Below are 27,761 nucleotides of genomic sequence, written 5' to 3'. Positions count from 1 at the left end.
AGAGAGTTTCAGAAAAACATCTCTTTCTGCTTTATTGACTATGCCAAAGCCTTTGACTGTGTGGATCACAATAAACTGTGGAAAATTCTGAAGGAGATGGAAATACCAGACCACCTGACCTGCCTCTTGAGAAACCTATATGCAGGCCAGGAAGCAACAGTTAGAACTGGACATGGAACAACAGACTGGTTCCAAAAAGGAAAAGGAGTGTATCAAGGCTGTATACTGTCACCCTGCTTTTTTAACTTATATGCAGAGTACATCATGAGAAACGCTGGGCTGGATGAAGCACAAGCTGGAATCAAGATTGCTAGGAGAAATATCAATAACCTCAGATATGCAGATGATACCACCCTTATGGCAGAAAGTGAAGAGGAACTAAAAAGCCTCTTGATGAAAGTGAAAGAGGAGAGTGAAAAAGTTGGCTTAAAGCTCAACATTCAGAAAACGAAGATCATGACATCTGGTCTCATCACTTTATGGGAAATAGATGGAGAAACAGTGGAAACAGTGGCTGACTTTATTTTTTTGGGCTCTAAGATCACTGCAAATGGTGATTGCAGCCATGAAATTAAAAGATGCTTACTCCTTGGAAGGAAAGTTATGACCAACCTTGACAGCATATTAAAAAGTAGAGACATTACTTTGTCAACAAAGGTCCATCTAGTCAAGACTATGGTTTTTCCAGTAGTCATGTATGGATGTGAGAGTTGGACTATAAACAAAGCTGAGCACTGAAGAATTGATGCTTTTGAATTGTGGTTTTGGAGAAGACTCTTGAGAGTCCCTTGGACTGCAAGGAGATCCAACCAGTCCATCCTAAAGGAGATCAGTCCTGGGTGTTCATTGGAAGGACTGATGTTGAAGCTGAAACTCCAGTACTTTGGCCACCTGATGTGAAGATCTGACTCATTTGAAAAGACCCTGATGCTGGGAAAGATTGAGGGCAGGAGAAGGGGACAGGAGAGGATGAGATGGCTGGATGGCATCACTGATTCAATGGACATGGGTTGGGTAGACTCCAGCAGTTGGTGATGGATAGGGAAGCCTGGTGTGCTGCAGTTCATGGGGTTGCAAAGATTTGGACATGAGTGAGTGACTGAACTGAACTGAGGAAATGGCAACCCACTCCAGTGTTCTTGCCTGGAAAATTCCATGGACTGAGGAGCCTGATGGGCTATAGTCCATGGTGTTGCAAAGAGTCAGACATGACTGAGCACGCTCACATGTTATTGAGCACTTCTTTCAATTATGAATGTAGGCACCAGATGACAGTAACATTATCAGTACTATGATTTTTGTCATCAATAGGAACCAATAAAACTTTTATATCACACCTAGTTACCATATATATGGAACTCTCTTTTATTCTCATTGAAAGTGAAAGTCACTCAGTTGTGTGTGACTCTTTGCAACACCATGGACTATACAGCCCATGGAATTCTCCTGGCCGGAATACTGGAGTGGGTAGCCGTTCCCTTCTCCAGGGGATCTTCCCAACCCAGGGATCAAACCCAGATCTCCCACATTGCAGGTAGATTCTTTACCAGCTGAACCACCAGGGAAGTCTTTTATTCTCATTGCTATTTTAAAATCAGAGAGCTAAGAACAAATAATTTCACAATTTGTATGGAAATACAAAAAACCTCGAATAGCCAAAGCAATCTTGGGAAAGAAGAATGGAACTGGAGGAATCAACCTGCCTGACTTCAGGCTCTACTACAAAGCCACAGTCATCAAGACAGTATGGTACTGGCACAAAGACAGAAATATAGATCAGTGGAACAAAATAGAAAGCCCAGAGATAAATCCACGCACCTATGGACATCTTATCTTCGACAAAGGAGGCAAGAATATACAATGGATTAAAGACAATCTCTTTGACAAGTGGTGCTGGGAAAACTGGTCAACCACTTGTGAAAGAATGAAACTAGAACACTTTCTAACACCACACACAAAAATAAACTCAAAATGGATTAAAGATCTAAACGTAAGACCAGAAACTATAAAACTCCTAGAGGAGAATATAGGCAAAACACTCTCCGACATAAATCACAGCAGGACCCTCTATGACCCATCGCCCAGAATATTGGAAATAAAAACAAAAATAAAACAAATGGGACCTAATTAAACTTAAAAGCTTCTGCACAACAAAGGAAAATATAAGCAAGGTGAAAAGACAGCCTTCAGAATGGGAGAAAATGGTAGCAAGTGAAGCAACTGACAAACAACTAATCTCAAAAAATATACAAGCAACTCCTGCAGCTCAACTCCAGAAAAATAAACGACCCAATCAAAAATGGGCCAAAGAACTAAACAGACATTTCTCCAAAGAAGACATACAGATGGCTAACAAACACATGAAAAGATGCTCAACATCACTCATTATCAGAGAAATGCAAATCAAAACCATAATGAGGTACCATTTCACTCCAGTCAGAATGGCTGCGATCCAAAAGTCTATAAGCAATAGATGCTGGAGAGGGTGTGGAGAAAAGGGAACCCTCTTACACTGTTGGTGGGAATGCAAACTAGTACAGCCACTATGGAGAAGTGTGGAGATTCCTTAAAAAATTGCAAATAGAACTGCCTTATGACCCAGCAATCCCACTGCTGGGCATACACACCGAGGAAACCAGAATAGAAAGAGACACATGTACCCCAATGTTCATCGCAGCACTGTTTATAATAGCCAGGACATGGAAACAACCTAGATGTCCATCAGCAGATGAATGGATAAGAAAGCTGTGGTAGATATACACAATGGAGTATTACTCAGCCATTGAAAAGAATACATTTGAATCAGTTCTAATGAGGTGGATGAAACTGGAGCCTATTATACAGAGTGAAGTAAGCCAGAAAGAAAAACACCAATACAGTATACTAACGCATATATATGTGGAATTTAGAAAGGTGGTAACGATAACTCTGTATGTGAGACAGCAAAAGAGACACAGATGTATAGAACAGTCTTTTGGACTCTGTGGGAGAGGGAGAGGGTAGGATGATTTGGGAGAATGGCATTGAAACACGTATGATATCATATATGAAACGAATCACCAGTCCAGGTTTGATGCATGATATTGGATGCTTTGGGCTGGTGCACTGGGATGACCCAGAGGGATGGTATGGGGAGTGAGGAGGGTGGGGGGTTCAGGATGGGGAACATGTGTATACCTGTGGCAGATTCATGCTGGTGTATGACAAAACAAATACAATATTGTAAAGTAATTAACCCCCAATTAAAATAAATTTATATTAAAAAAATAAATAAAATCACAGTAGTTATTAGATCTCCTACAAGATCTTGTTATTCAAGGGCATCACATAGAAACACAAACATTGCTCTGTCACAAAGCTAGTTTATTATTTGATTTCATTTAACGGGTTTCCTTTGTCTACCCATGTATTTTATTTTATTTTATGTGTTTGGAAACATTACTATTAGTGGGGTCCATTGCCTCAACAGTCTGCCAAAGGAGACCATGGTATGAATAGTTAGAAACTCCTACTAGCTTGTCTCCTGATTAGGGACATGCAAAAATTAGTATTAATTAATTAATTGATTTATTCACTCATTCATTCAACAGAGGTGTTTTGTGACAGATATTGTATTAGCCACTATCTGGGCATGACAATGGTTATGAATCTGCTCCTGCCCTCAAACCCACTAGAATTTATGGGTCAGTAAAAGACATAAAAGACATAGAAGAAAGCAGATGATTCCATTTCTGTGAAAGAGATGCACAAGGTGTTATGAAGGCAAAGAGAAAGAGCATCAGTTTAGAGTGGGTGTTTGACATTGGGGACTGGCAAATTTTCATGAAGATATAGTGTTTGTCCAAGTCCGAGAATGAGTAAGGACTGATTAAGCAAATATAATGAAAGTTAATGGAAGGTGTTCCATATTGAGGGAGTTACATATGCAAAGGCCTGGTCACTCAGAGGTTAAAGCCTCTGCCTGCAATGCGGGAGACCTGGGTCGGGAAGACCCCCTGGAGAAGGGAATGGCAACCCACTCCAGTATTCTTGCCTGGAGAATCCCATGGATGGAGGAGCCTGGTGGGCTACAGTCCTTGTGTGACTTTACTTTCCTTTACTTCTCTACTTCCAGAGGGGCAGGCTTAGTATATTTAAGGGGCTGTACTTAGCTGAATACCCTGGGATAAACATGAGGAGGGTAGTGAGAGGGGCTAAAGTGGGAGGCAGGGGTTTGTCAGTGGAGAATCTTCTGTGCTATGCCACAGAACTCTGACTCAATAAGGAGGATTTTAGGTCACTGTAGTCAAATTCAGAGGAAGGAATGCTCTGATTTAGAAAGCTCACTAGGATGGCAGTGTAGAAAATGATTGGAAGGGCAAGTGTGGAGGCACAGAACTGTGGAGGCAGAGAACTAACTGATGAAGAAGCTGTAGTTATGATCTGGGTGAGAGCGAAGGGTTTGGCCAAGGTTAAAGCAGTAAAGAAAGAGGAAAATGAAAGAATTCAAGAGGCGTTTAAGGAATGATGACTTGGAGACTTGTAGGGTGACTGCCAGACGATCCTGGCATAGGCTTCACTGAGATGAAGAATGTTGCAGGGAAAGCGGATATATTTGGAGGGATACGTTCCATGTTAGATTTGATGAATTGAAGGTTTCTGTGAATAACCAAATTTTTGGACTGCAGGTGAAAGGAGATGTATTTGGTTTTATTTTATAGTTCTGTGATGGTTAAGTGGGCTCCCCAGGTGGCTCAGTGGTAAACAATCTGTCTGCTAAGGCAGGAAATGTGGGTTCAATCCCTGGGTCAGAAAGAGCCCCTGGAGAAGGAAATGGAAACCCACTCCTGTATTCTTGCCTGGGAAATCCCAGGGACAGAGGAGCCTGGAAGGCTACAGTCCATGGGGTCGCAAAAGAGTCAGACATGACCTAGCAACTAAACAACGAGAAGGATGGGTTAAATGTCCTTTTCCAGATAGTTCTATAACCATCCAATTTATTCAGGATGGTTTCTTTCAAATAAATCCCTCTTTCAAATAAAATGGATTGACTATCCAAATGGCATGTGCCGAGAGAATTCATTGCCTTTAACGAATGGTTGATGGGAACCATTCACTTCAGCTGGTAAATGGAAATGCTCACCTTCCTTTGTCATAATTAGTTTTGAATGATGTCAGTTTGGATTATGCAAGATATACAATCATTGCCTGTCACTAAAATGCAAGAAATGGATCGAACTATGCAGAATGGTGTGCAACTCTGCTCTGCCTCTCCTGCAGGCTCAGCGGTACGAGGCAGCATCCACAATTTATGGACCACATACTCTGTCTGCTTACATCCAGCTTTTCAGAGTCCTTGCTAAGGCCATTGCTACGGTAATCAAAAATTGTATGTTTGTATGTCTCAGGAGTGGGGAGATGAAGAGGGAAGCAAAAAAGACCTTCGCTTTGAGTGTTTGGTTCTTTTAAAAATCTTTATATTTAAAAATATTATAGCTGTGAGGTATCTTTTAAAATTGAAACTGATAAAATGAATTCAGTTAGTCATCTTTGGGTGGTGACCACTTTTTTCACATATATTATCTCATATTATTCTTGCAATCATCATGTGAAGTATACAGTCATCATTTTCCCCCATTTTTCAGATGAGCAAATAGGTTCAGAGATGAGAATGATCAAGTTTGCTATAATTGAGAGTTGAGCGAGAGTTCCCTAATCCTGGTCAGTTTCTCTCCAATTGCTTCATGAATTGAGTGGTTTATCAATTCTGACATACCTGTTTTCTTTATTAGAACATCTCTGAAATTGGGATGTATCTTCCAATCAAAGGAATCGTACAATTATACATTAGCATGTTTTTACTTTCTTGGTGGTTCAAAAATAATAATAGTTATTAGAATCAATAGAGCCTTGGATTTGATAAAGTATAAGAGTTGTCTTCAACTGTACATATACATTGTATCTACCTAGAATATGTACACCTAAATGAATTTATTTAAAGAAACAACACTCTTGGAAATCTTACCTCTGGTATACAGTTTATATACAAAGGTGCATTCTGGTGGCAGAAGATTAGTCAATACGCAGGATAATGACTCTAAGATAATAAATGATCCTTGTATAATACCACATAAGCCCCAAAAAGCTTTTTGAAGCATAGCCAAGACAATAAAACCTTTTCAAAGAAAAAGCTTGGATATATCAAATTGAAACAAAACTGCTATTTCTGTAGGTCAAAACAGTGAAGTATTGGAAATTTCATATGCCTCCACCTAATTAGCTATTGACTGTGTATTTGAAATCTCAGTAGAAGGAATCTATTTAAAGTATATAGGGTTGGCCAAAAAGTTCATTCAGGTTTTTTGTAATGTCTTATGGAAAAACCTGAATAAACTTATTAGCCAACCCAGTATCTTAATTACCTGATTATTGTTTTATCATAATATGCCTTTCAATTTTAGATCTGATACTTTCTTTTCAGTTATTTTTAGTTTTTATCATAAAACCTGTACCTATTTGTAGAATATTCAGATTATAAAGATATGTATAAACCTATAAGCTATCTCTAGAGATAACCACTGTTTAACTTTCATGCAATTACAGGTTTATAGCTCTTCCCATAGAAATAGAGGCATCAAATTTTATAGTGATATTTAGGAAGTGTGATTCACTTTGCAGAAACTTGTTTCAGAATTTTATGGTTATGTGTCTAAGAATATCTCTGTGATCTTGGGCCAAAAATACCACTGAGTGTCTGCAAACTTATTTTCCCATTTGCAAAATGGGAATGATAATGAGTAGATTATATGGCTGGTGTAAAGATTAAGTATATAGAGCAAGGATTAAAGTATATTAAATACATGTGAAGGGCTATTTAAAGTTTGAGATTAGAATTCTGATGGCACTATTAAAGGTGACACATTTTATGGAAAACATGGATTAAACTGGGCATGTTGTAGGCTGATCTTAACTTTTAAATTAAAACTATGTTTGTTACATTCGTTAATTAGCACAGAGAAGGAGTTAGGAAAATACTTGGTAGTGACTTTGGATAAGATAAGAGAGACTTAACACTTTTTGAATATTTAAAAGAATAATTACAATGTCACGTTACAGAGGCTGACCATGTGTTCCTATTCAGAGTCATACACGTAAAGAATGGTTGTCCCAGAGTCTAAACTCATGTAGCACGATTCCGAGCTTACACTCAGATTATGCTGATGAGGGGGGTGAAAGTGTTTCCTGTGACCGAAATGTTCTTCTGTCACAAAAGTTAAAATTAAGGACATCTAGGCTCCAATTTCAGCAAAGTTCCCCTCATATTTTGTTACAGTTGTTAGCTCTTGGGAAGAGAGAGAAAAAGTGAAAGTGAAAGTGTGTGTGTGTGTGTGTGTGTGTGTGTGTGTATGTGTGTGTGTGTGTGTGTGTTCCAGTGAAGACATTTTGAGGGGGATGTGGTCAGGGAAAAAGTTCTCTACTCTACATTGTACGCCTCTTAAGCAAATGCTCTCTGTTCTAGGATACTGTAGCCAATCTGAGCAGTGGTCCAGAGCCTCCATTTTTTGAACAACTGATGTCTCCATTAATTCCAAATATTGTGGATAGAGCGCCTGCAGGCACAACTTTTGGGGATATCCTGCTGCCAGCAAACACTACATACAGAGTGGTAAGACTTGGAAAAGGATATTGGGATCCTTATGAAGCCTATATTTGAAGATGGGGGGAAGATGTTGTTTAAAAGTCACCACCTGCCTTGAATCATGCCACGGGCCAGTTTGTTAGCAATGATTTTGAAAATTGTTCTTATCTCTGCAGAGGCTCTGCAAACATGAGAATAGGGAAGTATTTATTTTTCAGATGGCAATTTTGGAAAAAATTGAATTTCTAAAATTCAAATTGTTCCTTTTTTTTTTTTGAAAGATAGACATGGAACCATTCATTGCAGCATAGAAAAGTGGTTTCTTAAATCAAGGGTGGGAAAACACACAGAAATGAAGCAGGTTTTCTACCCCACTAGTGCTTTCATAGATCTTGTTTATTGTAACTTTGCTAAATCATTTATTAGTTTCAGTAGATTTTCTTTGGTGTGGATTCCTTAGAAATGTCTATGTGTAGTATGTCATCTGTGAATAAAAGCAGGTTTACTTCTTTTTTAGTTTATTTTCTGGATACATTTTATTTCTTTCCTTATTGCATTAGCTAGAGTCTCCAATGCAATTTTGAAAAGAAGTTGTAAGAATGGACACCCTTATCTTGTTTCTAATCTTAGGAGGAAAAGTATTCAGTTATTAAGTATAATGTTTTCATCAGAATTTCTGCAGATGCCCTTTGTTAGGTTAAAAAATTCCCTTCTATGTCTACTTTGTTGAGAGTTTTTATGAAGAAATGGTGTTGACTGTTTTCCAAATGCTTTTCTGTGTCTACTGAGATGATCATGTGGCTTTTGTTTTTTATCTATTAATAGGGTGTATTTTATTAGTTGATTTTCACATATTAAATAAATACCCTTTAGTCATGGTATACAATACTTTTTAGATGTTGTTAAATTTGGGCTTCCCTTGTAGCTCAGTCGGTAAAGAATCTGCCTGCAATGCAGGAGACCCGGGTTCCATGTCTGGGTGGGGAAGATCCCCTGGAGAAGGAAATGGCAACCCACTCCAGTTATCTTTGCCTGGAAAATCCCATGGACAGAGAGGCCTGGTGGGCTGCGGTCCACAGGGTCACAAAGAGTCGGGCACAACTGAGCAACTAATGCTTCACGACTAACACTTCACAAATTTGGTTTGCTAATATCTTTCTAAAGAGTTTTGTATTCATGTTTATGAGGGGCATCTGTAGTCTTCTTTTCACGTGTTGTCTGCTCTTGCTATCAGGGTAATACTGGTATCAGAGAAGGAGTAGGAAGTGTTTCCTCTCATATTCTGAAAATGTATGTAAAAGATTAATATTATTTCTTCTTTAAATATTGGATCAGATTTACCAGCAAAGTCATTTAAATTTGGGTTTCTCTTTATGGCAAAAATTTAAATCAGTAATTCAATTTCTTTACTCAATTTAGGCATATTTAGATGTTCTATTTTTTCTTGGGTCAGTTGTATGTCTTTCTAGCAGTTTAATTTGTCTTTAGGAATTTTCCCATTTCTTTTAATTGTCTGATGTGTTGGGATAAACTTGTTCGTAGCATTTCCTTATAATTTGTTTAATTCCTGTAAGGTTGGTAATGATGTGCCCTCTTTCTTCCTGGTTTTGCAGACTTGTGTTTTCAAAGAGCCATCTTTTGCTTCATTGATTTTATCTGTTGTTTTTCCATTTCATTGATTTTTGCTCTAGTGTTTAATTTTCTTCCTTCTGCCTGCTTTGATTTTATTTTGGACTTCTTCTCATTTCTTAAGGTGGATGCTTAGGTTATTTTTATGTGTAGTGTTCTTTTATAAATTTCTCTGTTGGTTTTTTCTATGTATATTTTTAGCTATTTTCCTGATATTAGGGACTTGGAAAAGAACTCTCTTTCTGCTCTTAACCTTCCACTCTCAATACTTCTGACAGCAATTGTGTGGAGGTTCCCCCCACAGTAATTGTGTGGAGGTTCTCCTATTCCCTGTGGACACCAATTTGATGCCCTACAATTCAATTCTGATGTTATTTACTTGGAGGTAAGGGCTCAGTGGGCTTCCCTGTTGGCTCAGATAATAAAGAATCTGCCTGAACTTCAGGAGACCCAGGTTCGATCCCTGGGTTGGGAAGAGCCCCTGGAGAAGGGAATGGCTACCCCATTCCAGTATTCTTGCCTGGAGAATCCAATGGACAGAGGAGCTTCAGTCCATGGGGTTGCAGAGTTGGACCCATCTGAGCTACTAACACTTTGACTGTTTGTTTTTTTTTTTGCATCTTTTTTTTAATTTATTTTTTTAATTTTAAAATCTTTAACTCTTACATGCGTTCCCAAACATGACCCCCCCCTCCCACCTCCCTCCCCACAACATCTCTCTGGGTCATCGCCATGCACCAGCCCCAAGCATGCTGCACCCTACGTCAGACATGGACTGGCGATTCAATTCTTACATGATAGTATACATGTTAGAATTCCCATTCTCCCAAATCATCCCACCCTCTCCCTCTCCCTCTGAGTCCAAAAGTCCATTATACACATCTGTGTCTTTTTTCCTGTCTTGCATACAGGGTCGTCATTACCATCTTCCTAAATTCCATATATATGTGTTAGTATACTGTATTGGTGTTTTTCTTTCTGGCTTACTTCACTCTGTATAATTGGCTCCAGTTTCATCCATCTCATCAGAACTGATTCAAATGAATTCTTTTAACGGCTGAGTAATACTCCATTGTGTATATGTACCACAGCTTTCTTATCCATTCATCTGCTGATGGACATCTAGGTTGTTTCCATGTCCTAGCTATTACAAACAGTGCTGCGATGAACATTGGGGTACATGTGTCTCTTTCAATTCTGGTTTCCTCGGTGTGTATGCCCAGCAGTGGGATTGCTGGGTCATAAGGTAGTTCTATTTGCAATTTTTAAGGAATCTCCACACTGTTCTCCATAGTGGCTGTACTAGTTTGCATTCCCACCAACAGTGTGGGAGGGTTCCCTTTTCTCCACACCCTCTCCAGCATTTATTGCTTGCAGATTTTTGGATCGCAGCCATTCTGACTGGTGTGAAGAGGTACCTCATTGTGGTTTTGATTTGCATTTCTCTAATAATGAGTGATGTTGAGCATCTTTTCATGTGTTTGTTAGCCATCCGTATGTCTTCTTTGGAGAAATGTCTATTTAGTTCTTTGGCCCATTTTTTGATTGGGTCGTTTATTTTCTGGAGTTGAGCTGCATAAGTTGCTTGTATATTTTTGAGATTAGTTGTTTGTCAGTTGCTTCATTTGCTATTATTTTTTCCCATTCAGAAGGCTGTCTTTTCACCTTGCTTATAGTTTCCTTTGTTGTGCAGAAGCTTTTAATTTTAATTAGATCCCATTTGTTTATTTTTGCTTTTATTTCCAGAATTCTGGGAGGTGGATCATAGAGGATCCTGCTGTGATTTATTTCTGAGAGTGTTTTGCCTATATTCTCCTCTAGGAGTTTTATAGTTTCTGATCTTACATTTAGATCTTTAATCCATTTTGAGTTTATTTTTGTGTACGGTGTTAGAAAGTGATCTAGTTTCATTCTTTTACAAGTGGTTGACCAGTTTTCCCAGCACCACTTGTTAAAGAGATTGTCTTTACTCCATTGTATATTCTTGCCTCCTTTGTCAAAGATAAGGTGTCCATATGTGTGTGGATTTATTTCTGGGCTTTCTATTTTGTTCCATTGATCTATATGTCTGTCTTTGTGCCAGTACCATACTGTCTTGATGACTGTGGCTTTGTAGTAGAGCCTGAAGTCAGGCAAGTTGATTCCTCCCATTCCATTCTTCTTTCTCAAGATTGCTTTGGCTATTTGAGGTTTTTTGTATTTCCATACAAATCTTGAAATTATTTGTTCTAGTTCTGTGAAAAATGTGGCTGGTAGCTTGACAGGGATTGCATTTAATTTGTAAATTGCTTTGGGTAGTATACTCATTTTCACTATATTGATTCTTCCAATCCATGAACATGGTATATTTCTCCATCTATTAGTGTCCTCTTTGATTTCTTTCATCAGTGTTTTATAGTTTTCTATATATAGGTCTTTAGTTTCTTTAGGTAGATATATTCCTAAGTATTTTATTCTTTTCGTTGCAATGGTAAATGGAATTGTTTCCTTAATTTCTTTTTCTACTTTCTCATTATTCGTGTATAGGAATGCAAGGGATTCCTGTGTGTTGATTTTATATCCTGCAACTTTACTATATTCATTGATGATCTCTAGTAATTTTCTGGTGGAGTCTTTAGGGTTTTCCATGTAGAGGATCATGTCATCTGCAAACAGTGATAGTTTTACTTCTTCTTTTCCAATAGGAGCACCGCAATATGTAAGACAAATGCTAACAAGTGTGAAAGGGGAAATCAACAATAACACAATAATAGTGGGAGACTTTAATACCCCACTCACACCTATGGACAGATCAACTAAACAGAAAATTAACAAAGAAACGCAAACTTTAAACGATACATTAGATCAGTTAGATCTAATTGATATCTACAGGACATTCACCCCAAAACAATGAATTTCACCTTTTTTCAAGTGCTCATGGAACCTTCTCCAGGATAGATCACATCCTGGGCCATAAATCTAAACTTGATAAATTCAAAAAATCGAAATCATTCCAAGCATCTTTTCTGACCATAATGCATTAAGATTAGATCTCAATTACAGGAGAAAAACTATTAAAAATTCCAGCATATGGAGGTTGAACAACACACTTCTGAATAACCAACAAATCACAGAAGAAATCAAAAAAGAAATCAAAATATGCATAGAAACTAATGAAAATGAAAACACAACAACCCAAAACCTGTGGGACACTATAAAAGCAGTGCTAAGAGGAAAGTTCATAGCAATACAGGCATACCTCAAGAAACAAGAAAAAGTCAAATAAACAACCTAACTCTACAACTAAAGCAACTAGAAAAGGAAGAGTTGGAGAACCCCAGAGTGAGTAGAAGGAAAGAAATCTTAAAAATTAGGGCAGAAATAAATGCAAAAGAAACAAAAGAGACCATAGCAAAAATCAACAAAGCCAAAAGCTGGTTCTTTGAAAGGATAAATAAAATTGAGAAACCATTAGCCAGACTCATCAAGAAGCAAAGAGAGAAAAATCAAATCAATAAAATTAGAAATGAAAATGGAGAGATCACAACAGACAACACAGAAATACAAAGGATCATAAGAGACTACTATCAGCAGTTGTATGCCAATAGAATGGACAACGTGGAAGAAATGGACAAATTCTTAGAAAAGTACAATTTTCCAAAACTGAACCAGGAAGAAATAGAAAATCTTAACAGACCCATCACAAGCACAGAAATTGAAACTGTAATCAGAAATCTTCCAGCAAACAAAAGCCCAGGTCCAGACGGCTTCACAGCTGAATTCTACCAAAAATTTCGAGAAGAGCTAACACCTATCCTCCTCAAACTCTTCCAGAAAATTGCAGAGGAAGGTAAACTTCCAAACTCATTCTATGAGGCCACCGTCACCCTAATACCAAAACCTGACAAAGATGTCACAAAAAAAGAAAACTACAGGCCAATATCACTGATGAACATAGATGCAAAAATCCTCAACAAAATTCTAGCAATCAGAATCCAACAACACATTAAAAAGATCATACACCATGACCAAGTGGGCTTTATCCCAGGGATGCAAGGATTCTTCAATATCTGCAAATCAATCAATGTAATTCACCACATTAACAAATTGAAAAATAAAAACCATATGATTATCTCAATAGATGCAGAGAAGGCCTTTGACAAAATTCAACATCCATTTATGATAAAAACTCTCCAGAAAGCAGGAATAGAAGGAACATACCTCAACATAATAAAAGCTATATATGACAAACCCACAGCAAACATTATCCTCAATGGTGAAAAATTGAAAGCATTTCCCCTAAAGTCAGGAACAAGACAAGGGTGTCCACTTTCACCGCTACTATTCAACATAGTTCTGGAAGTTTTGGCCACAGCAATCAGAGCAGAAAAAGAAATAAAAGGAATCCAAATTGGAAAAGAAGAAGTAAAACTATCACTGTTTGCAGATGACATGATCCTCTACATGGAAAACCCTAATGACTGTTTGTTTGTTTGTTTTTCCCACAAAGGCTCAGTTCCACAAGACAGTACCCTCTCTTCCCACCTCATTCTCCCCATACATACATATTTCAGACACCAATGGTAAATCCAAGTTGTCACCTGTGCGTCTAACAGCCTGGTTGTAAATTGAAGATGCTCTGGCTATAAACTGGAGATTCTCCTTCTCAGGTTTAATAACTTGCTACAACAGCTCACAGAACTTTGGAAAATAGTCTACTTACTAGATCACTAGCTGATTATAAAAAAGATACAACTCAGGAACAACCCATGGAAGAGATGCGTAGAGCAAGGTATAGGGGAAGAAATGCAGAGCTTCTCCAGGCGCTCCACCTTCCAGAATCTCTGTGCGTTCACCAGTCTGGAAGCTCTCTGAATCCCATGCTTCAGGGACTTTTGTGGAGGCTCCCTTACCTGGGCATGATTGATTAAATCATTGGCCATGGGTGGTTAACTCGCCCTCTAGCTCTTTTCCCTCCCCAGAGTTCAGGGAGTTTGAGTTGAAAGGTCTAACTCTCTAATCACATGGTTTGTTCCCCTGACAACTAACTCCCATTCTGTGGTTATACAGAAGCCCCCAGCCACCAGTCATCTTATTTTCATCCAGAAAGACACTTTAGTAGACATTTTATGGCCTTCCCGACTCTGGTTGAACTGTAGTAACACAGAGGATGAGCACAACCCTGGTAAGAAAACCAAAAACTTGTACTGTGCTTACCCTAAGTTTAGTTTTAATGAATAAACATTTCTCAGTTTGCAGTTATTTGAAGTGCCCAAATGGTTGTTTTTAGAGTTGCGTGTGATCCAGCAGTCCCACTTCGGGAGTATATCCAGAGGAAACTCTGATTTGAAAAGATACATGCACCCCAGTGTTCATGGCAGCACTGTTTACAATGGCTCAGGCATGGAAGCAACCTAAATGTCCTTCAACAAATGAAAGGCTAAAGAAGATGTGGTGTATATAATATCAGCCATGAAAGAGGAGGAAACAATGCCATTTGCAGCAGCAGGGATGGACCCAGAGCTTATCATACTAAGTGAAACAAATGTCATATGGTATCACACATGGAATCTAAAATATGATACAAACAAACTTACTTACAAAACAGAAACAGACTCATAGCCATAGAAAATAAACTTTGGGGTGCCAAAGGGAAAAGGGATGGTGGGGGGGGGGGGAATAAGGAATTTGTGATTAGCAGATACAAACTACCATGTAGAAAATAAACAATAAGTTCAACTGTATAGCACAGGGAACTATATTCAATATCTTTTAATAACCTATAAAAAACTAAAATGAAAGTGAGTATGAAAAAATATATAATTGATCACTGTATACCAGAAACGAATATAACATTGTAAACCAACTATATTTAAAAAAATAAAATTTAAAAGTGGTGATTTTGATAGTTTTGTCAAAATACATAGTGGCTTTTCAGGGAAAGGACATACTGACCTCCTCATGCTATCATGTGAGAAATGTCTGTTCTATACCACTACCATTAGGAAAGTTACAACCAACCTAGACAGCATATTCAAAAGCAGAGACATTACTTTGCCAACAAAGATCTGTCTAGTCAAGGCTATGGTTTTTCCAGTAGTCATGTATGGATGTGAGAGTTGGACTGTGAAGAAAGCTGAGCACCAAAGAACTGATGTTTTTGAACTGTGGTGTTGGAGAAGACTCTTGAGAGTCCCTTGGAGTGCAAGGAGATCCAACCAGTCCATTCTAAAGGAGATCAGTCCTGGGATTTCTTTGGAAGGAATGATGCTAAAGTGGAAACTCCAGTACTTTGGCCACCTGATGTGAAGAGTTGACACATTGGAAAAGACTCTGATGCTGGGAGGGATTGGGGGCAGGAGGAGAAGGGGATGATAGAGGATGAGATGGCTGGATGGCATCACTGACTCAACGGACGTGAGTCTGAGTGAACTCCGGGAGTTGGTGATGGACAGGGAGGCCTGGCGTGCTGTGATTCATGGGGTCACAAAGAGTCGGACGCGACTGAACTGAACTGACCATTTGAATTTGCACATTATCTGTAGTGGGGTTGTCTTTCGTTGTTAAGGTGAGTGTGAGTGAACAGGAATTATGATGGTAGGGAAAAAATCAAGGACAAGAACATGTAAGGATTAGGAAAATTTGGCTAATCATGAAAATTTTATTTTTTAAGTGAACCATGGTATGATTTGCAGGGATGATTGCTGTATATAGAGTGATTTTTGCAGAAAATTCTAACTGCTTTTGAAACATTTTGCTGGCTGGTGAGGCAGGCTAATTTGATAATCTCATTGGTGAAAATGAAGAAAATCAGAAAAAATAAATTGATGGTAGTTATTCAGGGGAGTTACCAGTAAATAATTGAGCTGAACATCTCTATTTAGATGGTCATCATTGATTATGAACACATGGAATATTTTTCTTAAAAAATGGTTTTAATATGGGGTAGGTCTAGGAGGATAGGTAGGAGTTTATAGTGCCCATCAAGAGACCTGGATCTCCTGCATTGCAGACAGGTTCTTTACTGACTGAGCCACCAGGGAAGCCCCAAGACATACCGCCTGTATGTATATGGACTTTAAGGGCTTAAGGTGGAACAGCAGGTGGGAACTTACTGTAAAAGGTCTTGTATACCATGGTAAGTCATGTGAAGACTTATTTGTTAGTTTGTTATTTAAAAATATATTTTTTTGATGTATAAATCACACACAGTAACACATATTTAAAGAGTACAGTTTGGTAAGTTTTCACTATTAAGGGCATCTACTTCTTGAGTAATCTTTCAGTTCAGTTCAGTCGTTCAGTTGTGTCTGACTCTTTGTGACCCCATCAATTGCAGCATGCCAGGCCTCCCTGTCCATCACCAACTCCTGGAATTCACCCAAACTCATGTCCGTCAAGTCAGTGATGCCATCCAGCCATCTCATCCTCTGTCATCCCCTTCTCCTCCTGCCCCCAATCCCTCTCAGCATCAGAGTCTTTTCCAATGAGTCAACTCTTTGCATGAGGTGGCCAAAGTACTGGAGTTTCAGCTTTAGCATCATTGCAGTTTCAGCTTTAGCATCATTCCTTCCAAAGAACATCCAGGGCTGATCTCCTTTAGGATGGACTGGTTGGATCTCCTTGCACTCCAAGGGACTCTCAAGAGTCTTCTCCAACACCACAGTTCAAAAGCATCAATTCTTCGGCACTCAGCTTTCTTCATAGTCCAACTTTCACATCCATACATGACTACTGGAAAAACCATAGCCTTGACTAGACGGACCTTTGTTGGCAAAGTAATGTCTCTGCTTTTGAATATGCTGTCTAGGTTGGTCATAACTTTCTTTTTTCTTTTTTTTCCTTTGTTGATAATCCCCATAGTCTCTCTCTTTTTTTTTTTTAGTTTTTTATTTTTTAAATTTTAAAATCTTTAATTCTTACATGCGTTCCCAAACATGACCCCCCCTCCCACCTCCCTCCCCACAACATCTCTCTGGGTCATCCCCATGCACCAGCCCCAAGCATGCTGCACCCTACGTCAGACATAGACTGGTGATTCAATTCTTACATGATAGTATACATGTTAGAATTCCCATTCTCCCAAATCATCCCACCCTCTCCCTCTCCCTCTGAGTCCAAAAGTCCATTATACACATCTGTGTCTTTTTTCCTGTCTTGCATACAGGGTCGTCATTGCCATCTTCCTAAATTCCATATATGTGTGTTAGTATACTGTATTGGTGTTTTTCTTTCTGGCTTACTTCACTCTGTATAATTGGCTCCAGTTTCATCCATCTCATCAGAACTGATTCAAATGAATTCTTTTTAACGGCTAAGTAATACTCCATTGTGTATATGTACCACAGCTTTCTTATCCATTCATCTGCTGATGGACATCTAGGTTGTTTCCATGTCCTGGCTATTATAAACAGTGCTGCGATGAACATTGGGGTACATGTGTCTCTTTCAATTCTGGTTTCCTCGGTGTGTATGCCCAGCAGTGGGATTGCTGGGTTGTATGGCAGTTCTATTTCCAGTTTTTTAAGGAATCTCCGCACTGTTCTCCATAGTGGCGTAGTAGTAGTAGTGTAGTAGTTTGCATTCCCACCAACAGTGTACGAAGGTTCCTTTTTCTTCCAGCACTTATTGCTTGTAGACTTTTGGATCACAGACATTCTGACTGGAGTGAAATGGTACCTGATTGTGGTCATAACTTTCTTTCCAAGGAGTAAGTTTCTTTTAATTTCATGGCTGCTGTCACCATCTGCAGTGATTTTGGAGCCCCCCCTCAAAAAAAGTCTAACACTGTTTCCACTGTTTCCCCATCTATTTCCCATGAAGTGATGGGACCAGATGCCATGATCTTCGTTTTCTGAATGTTGAACTTTAAGGCAACTTTTTCACTCTCCTCTTTCACTTTCATCAAGAGGCTTTTTAGCTCCTCTTCACTTTCTGCCATAAGGGTGGTGTCATCTGCATATCTGAGGTTATTGATATTTCTCCCAGCAATCTTGATTCCAGCTTGTGTTTCTTCCAGTCCAGCGTTTCTCATGATGTGCTCTGCATATAAGTTAAATAAGCAGGGTGACAGTATACAGCTTTGACACACTCCTTTTCCTATTTGGAACCAGTCTGTTGTTCCATGTCCAGTTCTAACTGTTGCTTCCTGACCTGCATATAGGTTTCTCAAGAGGCAGGTCAGGTGGTCTGGTATTCCCATCTCTTTCAGAATTTTCCACAGTTGATTGTGATCCACACAGTCAAAGGCTTTGGCATAGTCAATATTAGTAATTTCTGTATCTTGAGGAATTTTTCCATTTCATTTCATCTAAGTTATTTGAATTTGTATATCTATATCTTCATCTATATCTGACTCTACCAAAAGCAAATTATTGATCCAAAATTCTGAAGTAATTTACTGGGTCCAAGTTCCTGTTCCCATTGTTACAAGGGTATGTTCTCTAATATTCTCAGAAGTTTCAATTAAATACAATATAATCTCTACAGGTACCCAGACTCCTAGGAATGTTTAATGACCCAAATATGAGCATGGAAAAGTACTATTATTAGAACTAATGAAATCAGTTTTTGTTTTCAGGGAGAAGTTGTTGAAGTTACCTTTGTAGGTGCTAACCCAAAGAATTCAGCAGAAAACCGGGTAAGCATTAATGATTCTTTTTACGAATTTAAGTCCACTTCTTTAGCCTTTCACTTGCGTATCCCTCTGAAGATTAAAAGACAAAGATTAAATGTTCCAACTTGCTTTTCATCGTATTTTATAGGTGTGAAAATTTTCAGGGGGAACAGTTACTGTAGAGCTGGGTCTAAAAAGATAGACCCCAGGAAACATTTAATTGGCTCTACTTAGGACCTCTTATAGCACAATGCATAGAAAACTGCGTGGTCTCTTGAGATGATGTAGATTTGAATACAATTCCCATTTATGAATTCCAAATTTAAAACTACTGAATCTGGTAAGCTAATCCAAGGGCCAGTGTGAAGTGTATCTCTGGTTCCTTTTCACCGCTCTTTGGCTCCTCTCCTCTTCTGCACTCCTGACTGTGGTCCTGCCTCCACTGTTGTGGAATGATCACGGATCCCCGAGCAGACACTTTAATGACTGGAACCCTGGCCCACATGCTCTCCTTTTTCTTGCACTGGCCATTTCCCTGCTCTTTGCTATTGGCACTAATAGAGTGTTTATTTATTAATCTTGCAAAAATGACATGAGAAATACAGATTCCATGTAAAAACAGACAGTACAGAAGTTCTTTAATAGACTGTGAAAACACCTCTTTTCATGAACATTTTTAGATGCAATCGCAGTTACCAGTTTCTTACATATCATTTCATACTTCTTGTCATATATCTGTATTTATGTATATGATGAAGTATATAATATCTATAAATAAAATGAAGTAATTTTATTCCTCTGGAACTCCCTTGAAATGTTCTTATAACTACACAAGCAATAATTAGATATGTTCTATCTGTAAGATTTCAAACAGTAAAGAAATATATAGAGGAAAAAGAAAATGGGTCCATGAAAGTGATTTCAAGGTGAGATTTTTTTTTCTGTGGCAGAGAATGCATTAACTCTATGGAAGAGTCATTCCTCCCAGAGCCCATTGTTGCTTATAATCCAAAATGCCTTTCTTTCAAGTGAGCCTTCCCATTTCTGTTTATTAAAATAGGATTCCTTTGATAAAAGTTGTGACAATGTGACATTGTCAGATATTATATTGGGAAAGATTTTTCTACTGCTTGGATCGTCAACATGCACCTGTTTGAAATAATTTCTCTAGGCAGTCAAGTCATGCCAGAATATTTACATGTTTACAGCATTATTTTCTAAAGATATTAAAGTGTTGTAGCAAGAATGCAGGATTAGCTGTCACCTGACATCCTTAGGGTTGAGAAATACTATCATCACTGTTGCCTGGAGAAGCAGGAGACTAAATTACTTAAAGAACCATGAGAACAGAATTAATTCCTAAGGCTGTTTTGGGACTTGGCATAAAACAATTTCTAGTGATCATCACATCCTTACCATCATGTGTTCAATGCTTACCATGTGCAGGTACTAGGCTAAAGGCTTTATTTACATACATCATCACATGAATCTGTTTAATCCTCCCTTCTACTCAGTGAGATACATTTTATTATCTTTGTTTTACAGATGAATAAAGTGAGACTGGGAGAAATTAAGTAACTTGCATGAACTAATTGTGTATCTAGAAGAGAGTAAGTCTGGGAGGCGAGGAGAGGATGTTCACAGAGTCTGCATGTTTGGCATCCTAGCCTTGTTCTCTGATCTGCACTCTAGACCTATACACTGGGGCCCTTCCTGTTTCCTTCTCCACTGAAGGCCTTCCCAGTGTCACTCTGCCCTAAGTGGCCATGAACAATTCTCTTTTCAAGTCACTGTGGTTATGGAAACTTTTTTTTTTTAATTGAATATTATCCATTAGTTGAGTAATCGGGGCTTCCCTGGTAGCTCAGATGTAAAGAATCTGCCTTCAGTACAAAGACCCAGGTTCAATTCCTGGAGAATAAAATGGCAACCCGTTCTAGAATTCTTGCCTAGAGAATCCCATGGATTCTCATGGAAGAACCTGGCAGGCTACAGTCAGTGGGGTCACAAAGAGTTAGACACGACTGAGTGAGTAATTAAAGTTGAGTAATTAAAGAAGAATTTTAAAGAATCCCATGGTCCAGCTAGCTATAAATAAGTGATTCATTCAGCAAAGTTTTATTTGAGCACCTGTAAATGACAAGGTTGTAATGGTTAAAGGTGAATTAGACACAAGTTCTGGCTTCCCAGGTGGCTCAGTGGTAAACAATCCATCTGTCAAGCAGGAGATACAACTTTGACCCTGGCTTGGGAAGATCCCCTGGAGAAGGAAATGGCAACTCACTCCAGGAGGCTTGCCTGGGAAATCCCATGGACAGAGGAGCCTGGCTGGCTACATGGGGTCACAAAAGAGTCGGCTACTACTTTATCGACTAAACAACAACAACAACCTGAACTTAAGGGCCACGATCTAAAGATTTTTAAGGAAAATTGGAGATTCATGGTGCTTGTATGTTTTATTATTATATTATTTAAGAATGTGCTTTATTTGAAGCTGAATTCTTGGTCTAAAACAAATTACTATGACCAATGTGGAAATTTTTATTTTCCACTGGGAAAATAAAATCTGCTTATGATGTGGTTTCTAGGCATCCGTTATGACAAAATAAAAGGATTGCTTTTAGCTCCCCAGGAGTAAGAAGATGTACATATGCTTTTCAATTCTTTCACTCAGACTAGTAACTCATTTACCTGGAGATGTAAAGATGAGGAAATTTCCCCATTTTTCCCTCCTAAATCTGGAGGTGCCTAGAGAAGGTCTTAAAGTACAGATCAATGAACATGTCAGAAATGGTTTGCTGCCTTTTCTAAATCTTGTTTTATTTACTCTCTTCTTTGCTCTAATTTCCAAAATTTGCTGTCAGCTCTAAAATTGTTCTTCGTTCAATTTTCTAAAGAGAAGTCATGGTTTTTAATAGACTGGATGAGTTAACATTCTGAAGATATTGCATAGATTGTTAAGAGGAACACCTGAGGATTTGTATGAAATTCTAATACGATATACTCATCAGGTCTTGGGAGGTTAGCAGTGGTCAACAGGGGATTTGGGGGTTTCTACAGTTAGATTTCTTCTGTGACTGTGCAGTGTCTGATCACTTATATTAATTGCATTTCAGACACATCAGACCTTCCTCACTGTGGAGAAATATGAGGCCACATCAGGAACATGGCAGATAACACATAATGATGCCTCCTGGGAGACTCGGTGAGCATGTCTGTTGAATATTTTGTCTTTCAAGCCCTGAAAAGAGTTGGTTAGTAATGCAGAGAAGACAAATGGGAAGACTGGCTCAGTGCATGATATTAATGATATCAAATTGCCCCAAAGTCTTCTGGCTTTATTTAGTTGATTTGTTAGATTTCATCTTGATCCTATTTTTCTACAAAACAATGTGCTGCGTGCATCAGTAAGATTAGGTGCTAATGAGGTTATGACCTCCATGCTTACAAATATCTGTTAGTTTTGTTTTTTTCCATGGTCACAGACATAACCCCTAAAAGCTAATTAGTCTTCCTGCAAAGTGGTTGCAAGGCCTCCTGGTGGAAGGTGTATGAGATAGTTCTGTGGAGCTTGATATTTCCCCTGAGATAATAATGAGTCTATACTTACCATCTGTTGCATGTTTGTATGTGGTCATTGGTTCTGGATTTGAATTACTAAAATACAGTAAGCTTGAGTGTTTAATTCTTGCTGACCCAGTAGGAAAGGAATATGCTTATAGAGTTTCCTCAGAGAAACTTTTCTCTGTACTTTTTGTTATCAAATACCTGAGCTGAATAGATAATATGAAGATTTGAAAATATATTTGGAAATGTTTCCATTCCTATGTATATAAATTTTATACCATGGAACAGTAATATGGACATGAGCAAAATTTTTGGCCATTTGGTCTAATTCAAATGACCTCAAACTAAGTGATTATTTGTATGTTAGTTTGGTTTCCATGGTTAATGGAAAATAGAGATTTGACCTTATCGTGGCCTATCTGATGGCCTCCCAAAATTATGGGCATAATGTTTACTCTCTGATCTTTAAGACTCTATGTAATATTTAAACAAGTAATATGTGCATATTTATTGTTAAAATATGGTTATACAGGTAACAAAAAAGGATAATTTAGTTTCAAAAGCCTGAAGTCAGAATGGTAGTTAACACCAAGGAAACGTAGTAGTCAGCCTTTTCGCAAGCAGCACTATCACCAGCAATTTTAGAGAACTCTGGACCTGTCACTGAGGAAACATAGGATGCTGAGCACAGCCTTTCTGCCCAGGGGGTTTATCCTCTACATAACCAAGGGTATCAGTCAGTTTGCCCCCGTGCCTCTCTGTATTTAGTAGCTGACCTCCCTGCCATGATCTACAAGGAGCAACGTGATCTGATTCCATCTGATTCTGTCATCTCAACCATTCTGCCCTGATCCTGCTCGTGCTTTCTGTCTCTTGGCTGCACCGACTTTGCTTCTGTCTCTGTTCCTTCTTTCTAGAATGTTCTTCTACTAGACATGTGTGCGTTCAGTATAAAGGACGTCTCCTTAGAGATACCTCTCTTACTTTCTTCATGTCACTTATCTTTTTAACTTTACTTTTAAATTATTTATTCTTTTTGGCTACGTTGGGTCTTCAATCGCTGCCCTCAGGCTTTCTCTAGTTGCAGCAAGCAAGAACTATACTTCATTGCGGTGCATGGCCCTCTCCTTGCAATGGCTTCTCTTGTTGTGGACGGCACAGGCTCTAGGGCACATGGGCTCAGAAGTTGTGGTTCTTGGGCTTCGTTGCTCTGCCGCATGTGGGATCTACCCAGACCAGGGATGGAAATTATATCTCTTGCCTTGGCAGGTGGATTCCTAACCACTTGACCACGAGGGAAACCCCTCACATTTCCCTTTTAAAATTATCTGTTGGTTTGCTTTTTTATTGCTTTTTACTATGCTTGTCCTAGTTTGGCCATAAGCTCTGTGAAACTTTGGACCATGTCTGTCTCGTTCACTACAGCCTTCTCAGTACCTCTAGCATAGCGTCTGGCACATGAACTCATGAAATGCATATTTTGAACAACTGAATCTAGATGCAAAAAGTGTCAAGTTGAAGTAGAGGATGGCAAGGGCTGAAGGGCTGCTATAGCAGTTCTAAAGCAGGGGACATCTTTTGTTCTGAATATCGGGTAAAGCTGTCCTAGGATGGATAGAATTTAGGAGGTTAGGTAGAACAAGTAAAGATATTTCTACAAATGACTGTTTTTTGAAGATCTGCTTCTGGAGAGTATTTATCTCTGTTTTGTTCATTGCTATATTCTCAATATCTAGTAGAGTGCCTTGCTTATTGTCAGTACTCTTTTAATATTCATTTATTGACTAATCGAACACTTTTTAATCACACATTTTTAAGAGTAAAATTGGGTTTGTTTGTTTCCTACCAACAGTTTCTATTGGCACAAAGGATTACTGGGTCTTAGCAATGCAACGATACAGTGGCACATTCCAGATACTGCCCAGCCTGGAAGCTACAGGATAAAATACTTTGGACACAGTCGGAAGCAGGATTTACTCAAGCCCGCTGTCCTACTTTCGTTTGAAAGCAGTCCCTCTGTTTTTGAAGTCATAACTACTTGGTGAAAAGTTGATAAAACATTTAAAGAGCAGCTGTACTCTGTATGATTTCTATGACTGATTTCATGTGAATGTAATCTATTATGATGACTTCAGTAATTGTCCTTTGGGGACAGATAGTTTACAGCTAATGGGACAGGTATGTGTGTGTGTGTATGAGAGAGAGAAAGAAAGAGAGAGAGAGAGAGAGGTGTATCCTGTTTACCTTGCTGTTGTAGCTTACTTTTACCTTATGGTTTCTGCCTAAAGCATAATTTCCCTTGGGGCCCTGTGGCTATTTTAAGAGACAGTTCTCATCAATATGGAACCTCTGAGATGTTAGTGAGAGTGGTTGAAGATGTGTGAACAATGTTTAAACTATTTATTTATAGAAATTATGGAATGTTAGCACTTAAAAAGCTGAAAGATGTTATCTACTTGGATCCTTCATTTTATAAATGGAAAAATGAAGTTTTATGGACTTAAGATTAGCATAAGGCTAGAGCCTTTCCTTTCATTCACATTTAAAAAGTATTTATATAAACATTGACCATAAATGTGTAAGCCTAGTTAGAGAAAGTTAGCATGCCAGTTTTTCCTATATTGAGGGGTAGCCTTTCCAAGCAGTCACCCTGGCATTGATATGGCCAATCCAGAGTTGTTTTGGATGTTCAAATCATTTCTGGAATTGCCTTTAGAGCCCAACTGTGGGAAAGTCAGACTTGTAATATTTTGATCTTGCCTATGTTTCCCTAAGTGCCCTTATCCCACTGAATTGAGTCTCATATTCCCATGACTTGTTCTCAGTGATTTTGGATTGTTTTCACTAATCTAATTCTCTGAAAACCCACAAAGTTTTGTTATTAGTGTAGATACTAAAATGAAAGTGATATGGGCTTGAAAGGAGTCCTCGAAGAAGAGGCTCTGAATTCATTTATCTGTCGTTACTTATTCACTCACTCACTCATGGACCTGTTCAATCATAGCATATTTATGAAGGCATGTTCTCATTCCCAGCACTGTACTAGTGTGGCTCTGACAATTAGATATTTAGGATGAATGTATGTGTCAAAAGGTCACTATTTCAAAGGAGAAAATATTCAATTCAATGTGTAAATTCTGGGGAGGCATTGAAAAATCAATAATCTTCAGATCACATCTTGTATATCACCTTTGCTGAGTATTCTATTTAGGGGGTAAACTGAGGCTCCAGGCAATTTGGAAAAACCTGTTTTGAAAGCTATTTTGGGGTATTGTGAAATATCCAGTCTAATGTCCCGAAGAATAAGCTATGACGATCTGATATTGATTGCCTGAGAGTAGTAATTGCATTTAAAATTATCCAAGTTAGCTAAGAGCTCCCAGGTTGCAAAATAAATTTCTCAAAGCTGAGTCATGCTTTTGCATGGGTACAAATGCTTTAGCATTTTTTGGAAAAATCAACTTTTCCTTAAAAAATAGCTTTCAAGTTTGAAAATAATAATGATACCAATAATAATATTTACATCTATTCACATAAGACTTAACATGCTATATTGTACCTGGAACATTTTTTGATGAATCAGTGCTCTAGAGCAGGGGTCTGCAGCCTCCAGAATCTAATGCCTGATGATCTGAGGTAGAGCTGATATAATAATAGAAATAAAGTGCACGAGAGATGCAATGCACTTGAGTCATCCTGAAAGCATCCCCTCTTCCTAATCAATGGAAAAATTATCTTCCACAAAACCAGTCCCTGGCGCCAAAAAGGTTGGGGACTGCTGTTCTAGTGGCCATTTCTGTGCAAGTTAATTGTGGAGAATTAACTAGTTATGGTTTCAATGGGCAGTGGTCATTTTTCCTAAGGACACCACACTATTTAGGGTAAAAATTCAGAGACCTAAAAGAGTAGATGCTTCTGAAAGTAGTCGATCTCAGAAAGACAAATTGTGTTACAGCTGACGATAATGTTTTTAAAAGTATTTCTGATGACTCAGAAGAGCTTTTGAATTACTTTCCACCACCTCCGTGCCTCCCATTGAAACTTCTCAGCCGGCCTGTGAGTCCCTGCTGTTTACTTGCAGCTGCGCCAAAGCCGCCTCTCTGTTGCCTACTGATCCTTCTACACCCCGCCCTCTGCCACCAGTGTGCTCTTGGCCACATGTAACCCCCAGAAACCTATTTTCTGACTAGCTGCCATCTCTTCCAACTGAAGTTCCATTTCTGCAGTTTGTAAGTAAAAACAAAACCAGATCCCTACATCATAGATATTATAGTTATTCATTTGAACATGAAAAACAGCACATAGATGCCGATCTGATCTGTCCACACAAAAATGGATCCAGTCAGTGTCTGGGGGTGTTGCTGGGAGTGGCTCATTGGAGCCAAAGCACATGGAGAAAATGAACACTGGTGGAGAATGTATAAATGCCGATTGAGTGTGTGGGAGAATTCTGTTGAAGGTCTTGTTTCTCATGTCAAAGTGTCTGTTTTCCATTTGTTGTACTCTGTCTACTCTGGTGTTAAGGATGCTGTGACTTCTTTAAAAAGCACTGAATGATCCATCTATATTTTCAATCAGTATTATGTAAATTGTCAGTATTCAATAGAATGTTTAATAAATTAATAATTGCACCTGGGACATTATTTTCTAATGAGAGGTGTAGACACTTGAGTCATTTTTTCATTTTAAGAGATGGAACAAATGGTGGTAGATTATATATAAATCAGGTTGGAAAGTGATATTGCTGTAGGTTTTGTGGAAGAAGTGACATTTAAGCTAAGACCTAAAGAGATTTAGCTAGGAGGAAGGTAAAGGGGCGTGTGCATGTGTGATGTGCGTACTTGCGTGTGTGTAAGAGAAGTAAACTGTTCCAGGTAGAGGGCGTATCAAGTAGTTTATCGAGGCTGTAATTAGATTGCAAGGGAGCAGTGGTCAGAAATGCTGCATTGGACTTTGCCCTCATAAAAGCAATTTGGTTTTAGATTGTATTAGCATTTTTTCTCCTTGAGACTTGTCCCTTATAACATAAAGATGCCTGAATGCATTTCCCCTTTGCTGTACTGGTAAAAGACATATTTTATACCCAAGGAAACTGATTTTGATTCTCAGTCTGCAGTGATATGAGATACCACCCATCTGTCTTCATGGACTGTTCTTGGAATTGAATTTCAGAGACTCCTTTGCTTCTGTACATCTCATGTTTTCAAATCTTGAGCTCCTTTTGCTTTTTCATACCTGCTGAGTTGTCAAGTGTAGCCAATAAAGACCACTCTCTCTCTTTGGATGGAGTTCCAGAGCTGTATCCTATATCTTATAAGTACTTATAAGCACTGAAAAAACTGATCCACCCAC

The 27,761-nt window shown here is 38.6% G+C and overlaps 1 protein-coding gene across 2 annotated transcripts in view; it reads left to right on the top strand.

Annotated features, from left to right (window-relative positions):
- ASAH2 (N-acylsphingosine amidohydrolase 2) overlaps nucleotides 1-27,045 on the top strand; it is a 77,384-nt gene extending 50,339 nt beyond the window's left edge. For both annotated transcript variants that reach the window (XM_042238522.2, XM_042238521.2), the window contains 5 exons: nucleotides 5,260-5,355; nucleotides 7,499-7,645; nucleotides 18,807-18,866; nucleotides 21,959-22,047; nucleotides 24,262-27,045. In XM_042238522.2, the coding sequence (XP_042094456.1) occupies nucleotides 5,260-5,355; nucleotides 7,499-7,645; nucleotides 18,807-18,866; nucleotides 21,959-22,047; nucleotides 24,262-24,454 (585 nt within the window). In that variant the 3' untranslated portion in view covers nucleotides 24,455-27,045. The remainder of the gene's footprint in view (nucleotides 1-5,259; nucleotides 5,356-7,498; nucleotides 7,646-18,806; nucleotides 18,867-21,958; nucleotides 22,048-24,261) is intronic.
- The last annotated feature ends 716 nt before the right edge of the window (nucleotides 27,046-27,761 follow it).

The sequence above is a fragment of the Ovis aries genome, chromosome 22, assembly GCF_016772045.2.
Source record: "Ovis aries strain OAR_USU_Benz2616 breed Rambouillet chromosome 22, ARS-UI_Ramb_v3.0, whole genome shotgun sequence".
NCBI lineage: Eukaryota > Metazoa > Chordata > Mammalia > Artiodactyla > Bovidae > Ovis > Ovis aries.
This window is presented reverse-complemented; position numbering and strand designations above follow the sequence as displayed.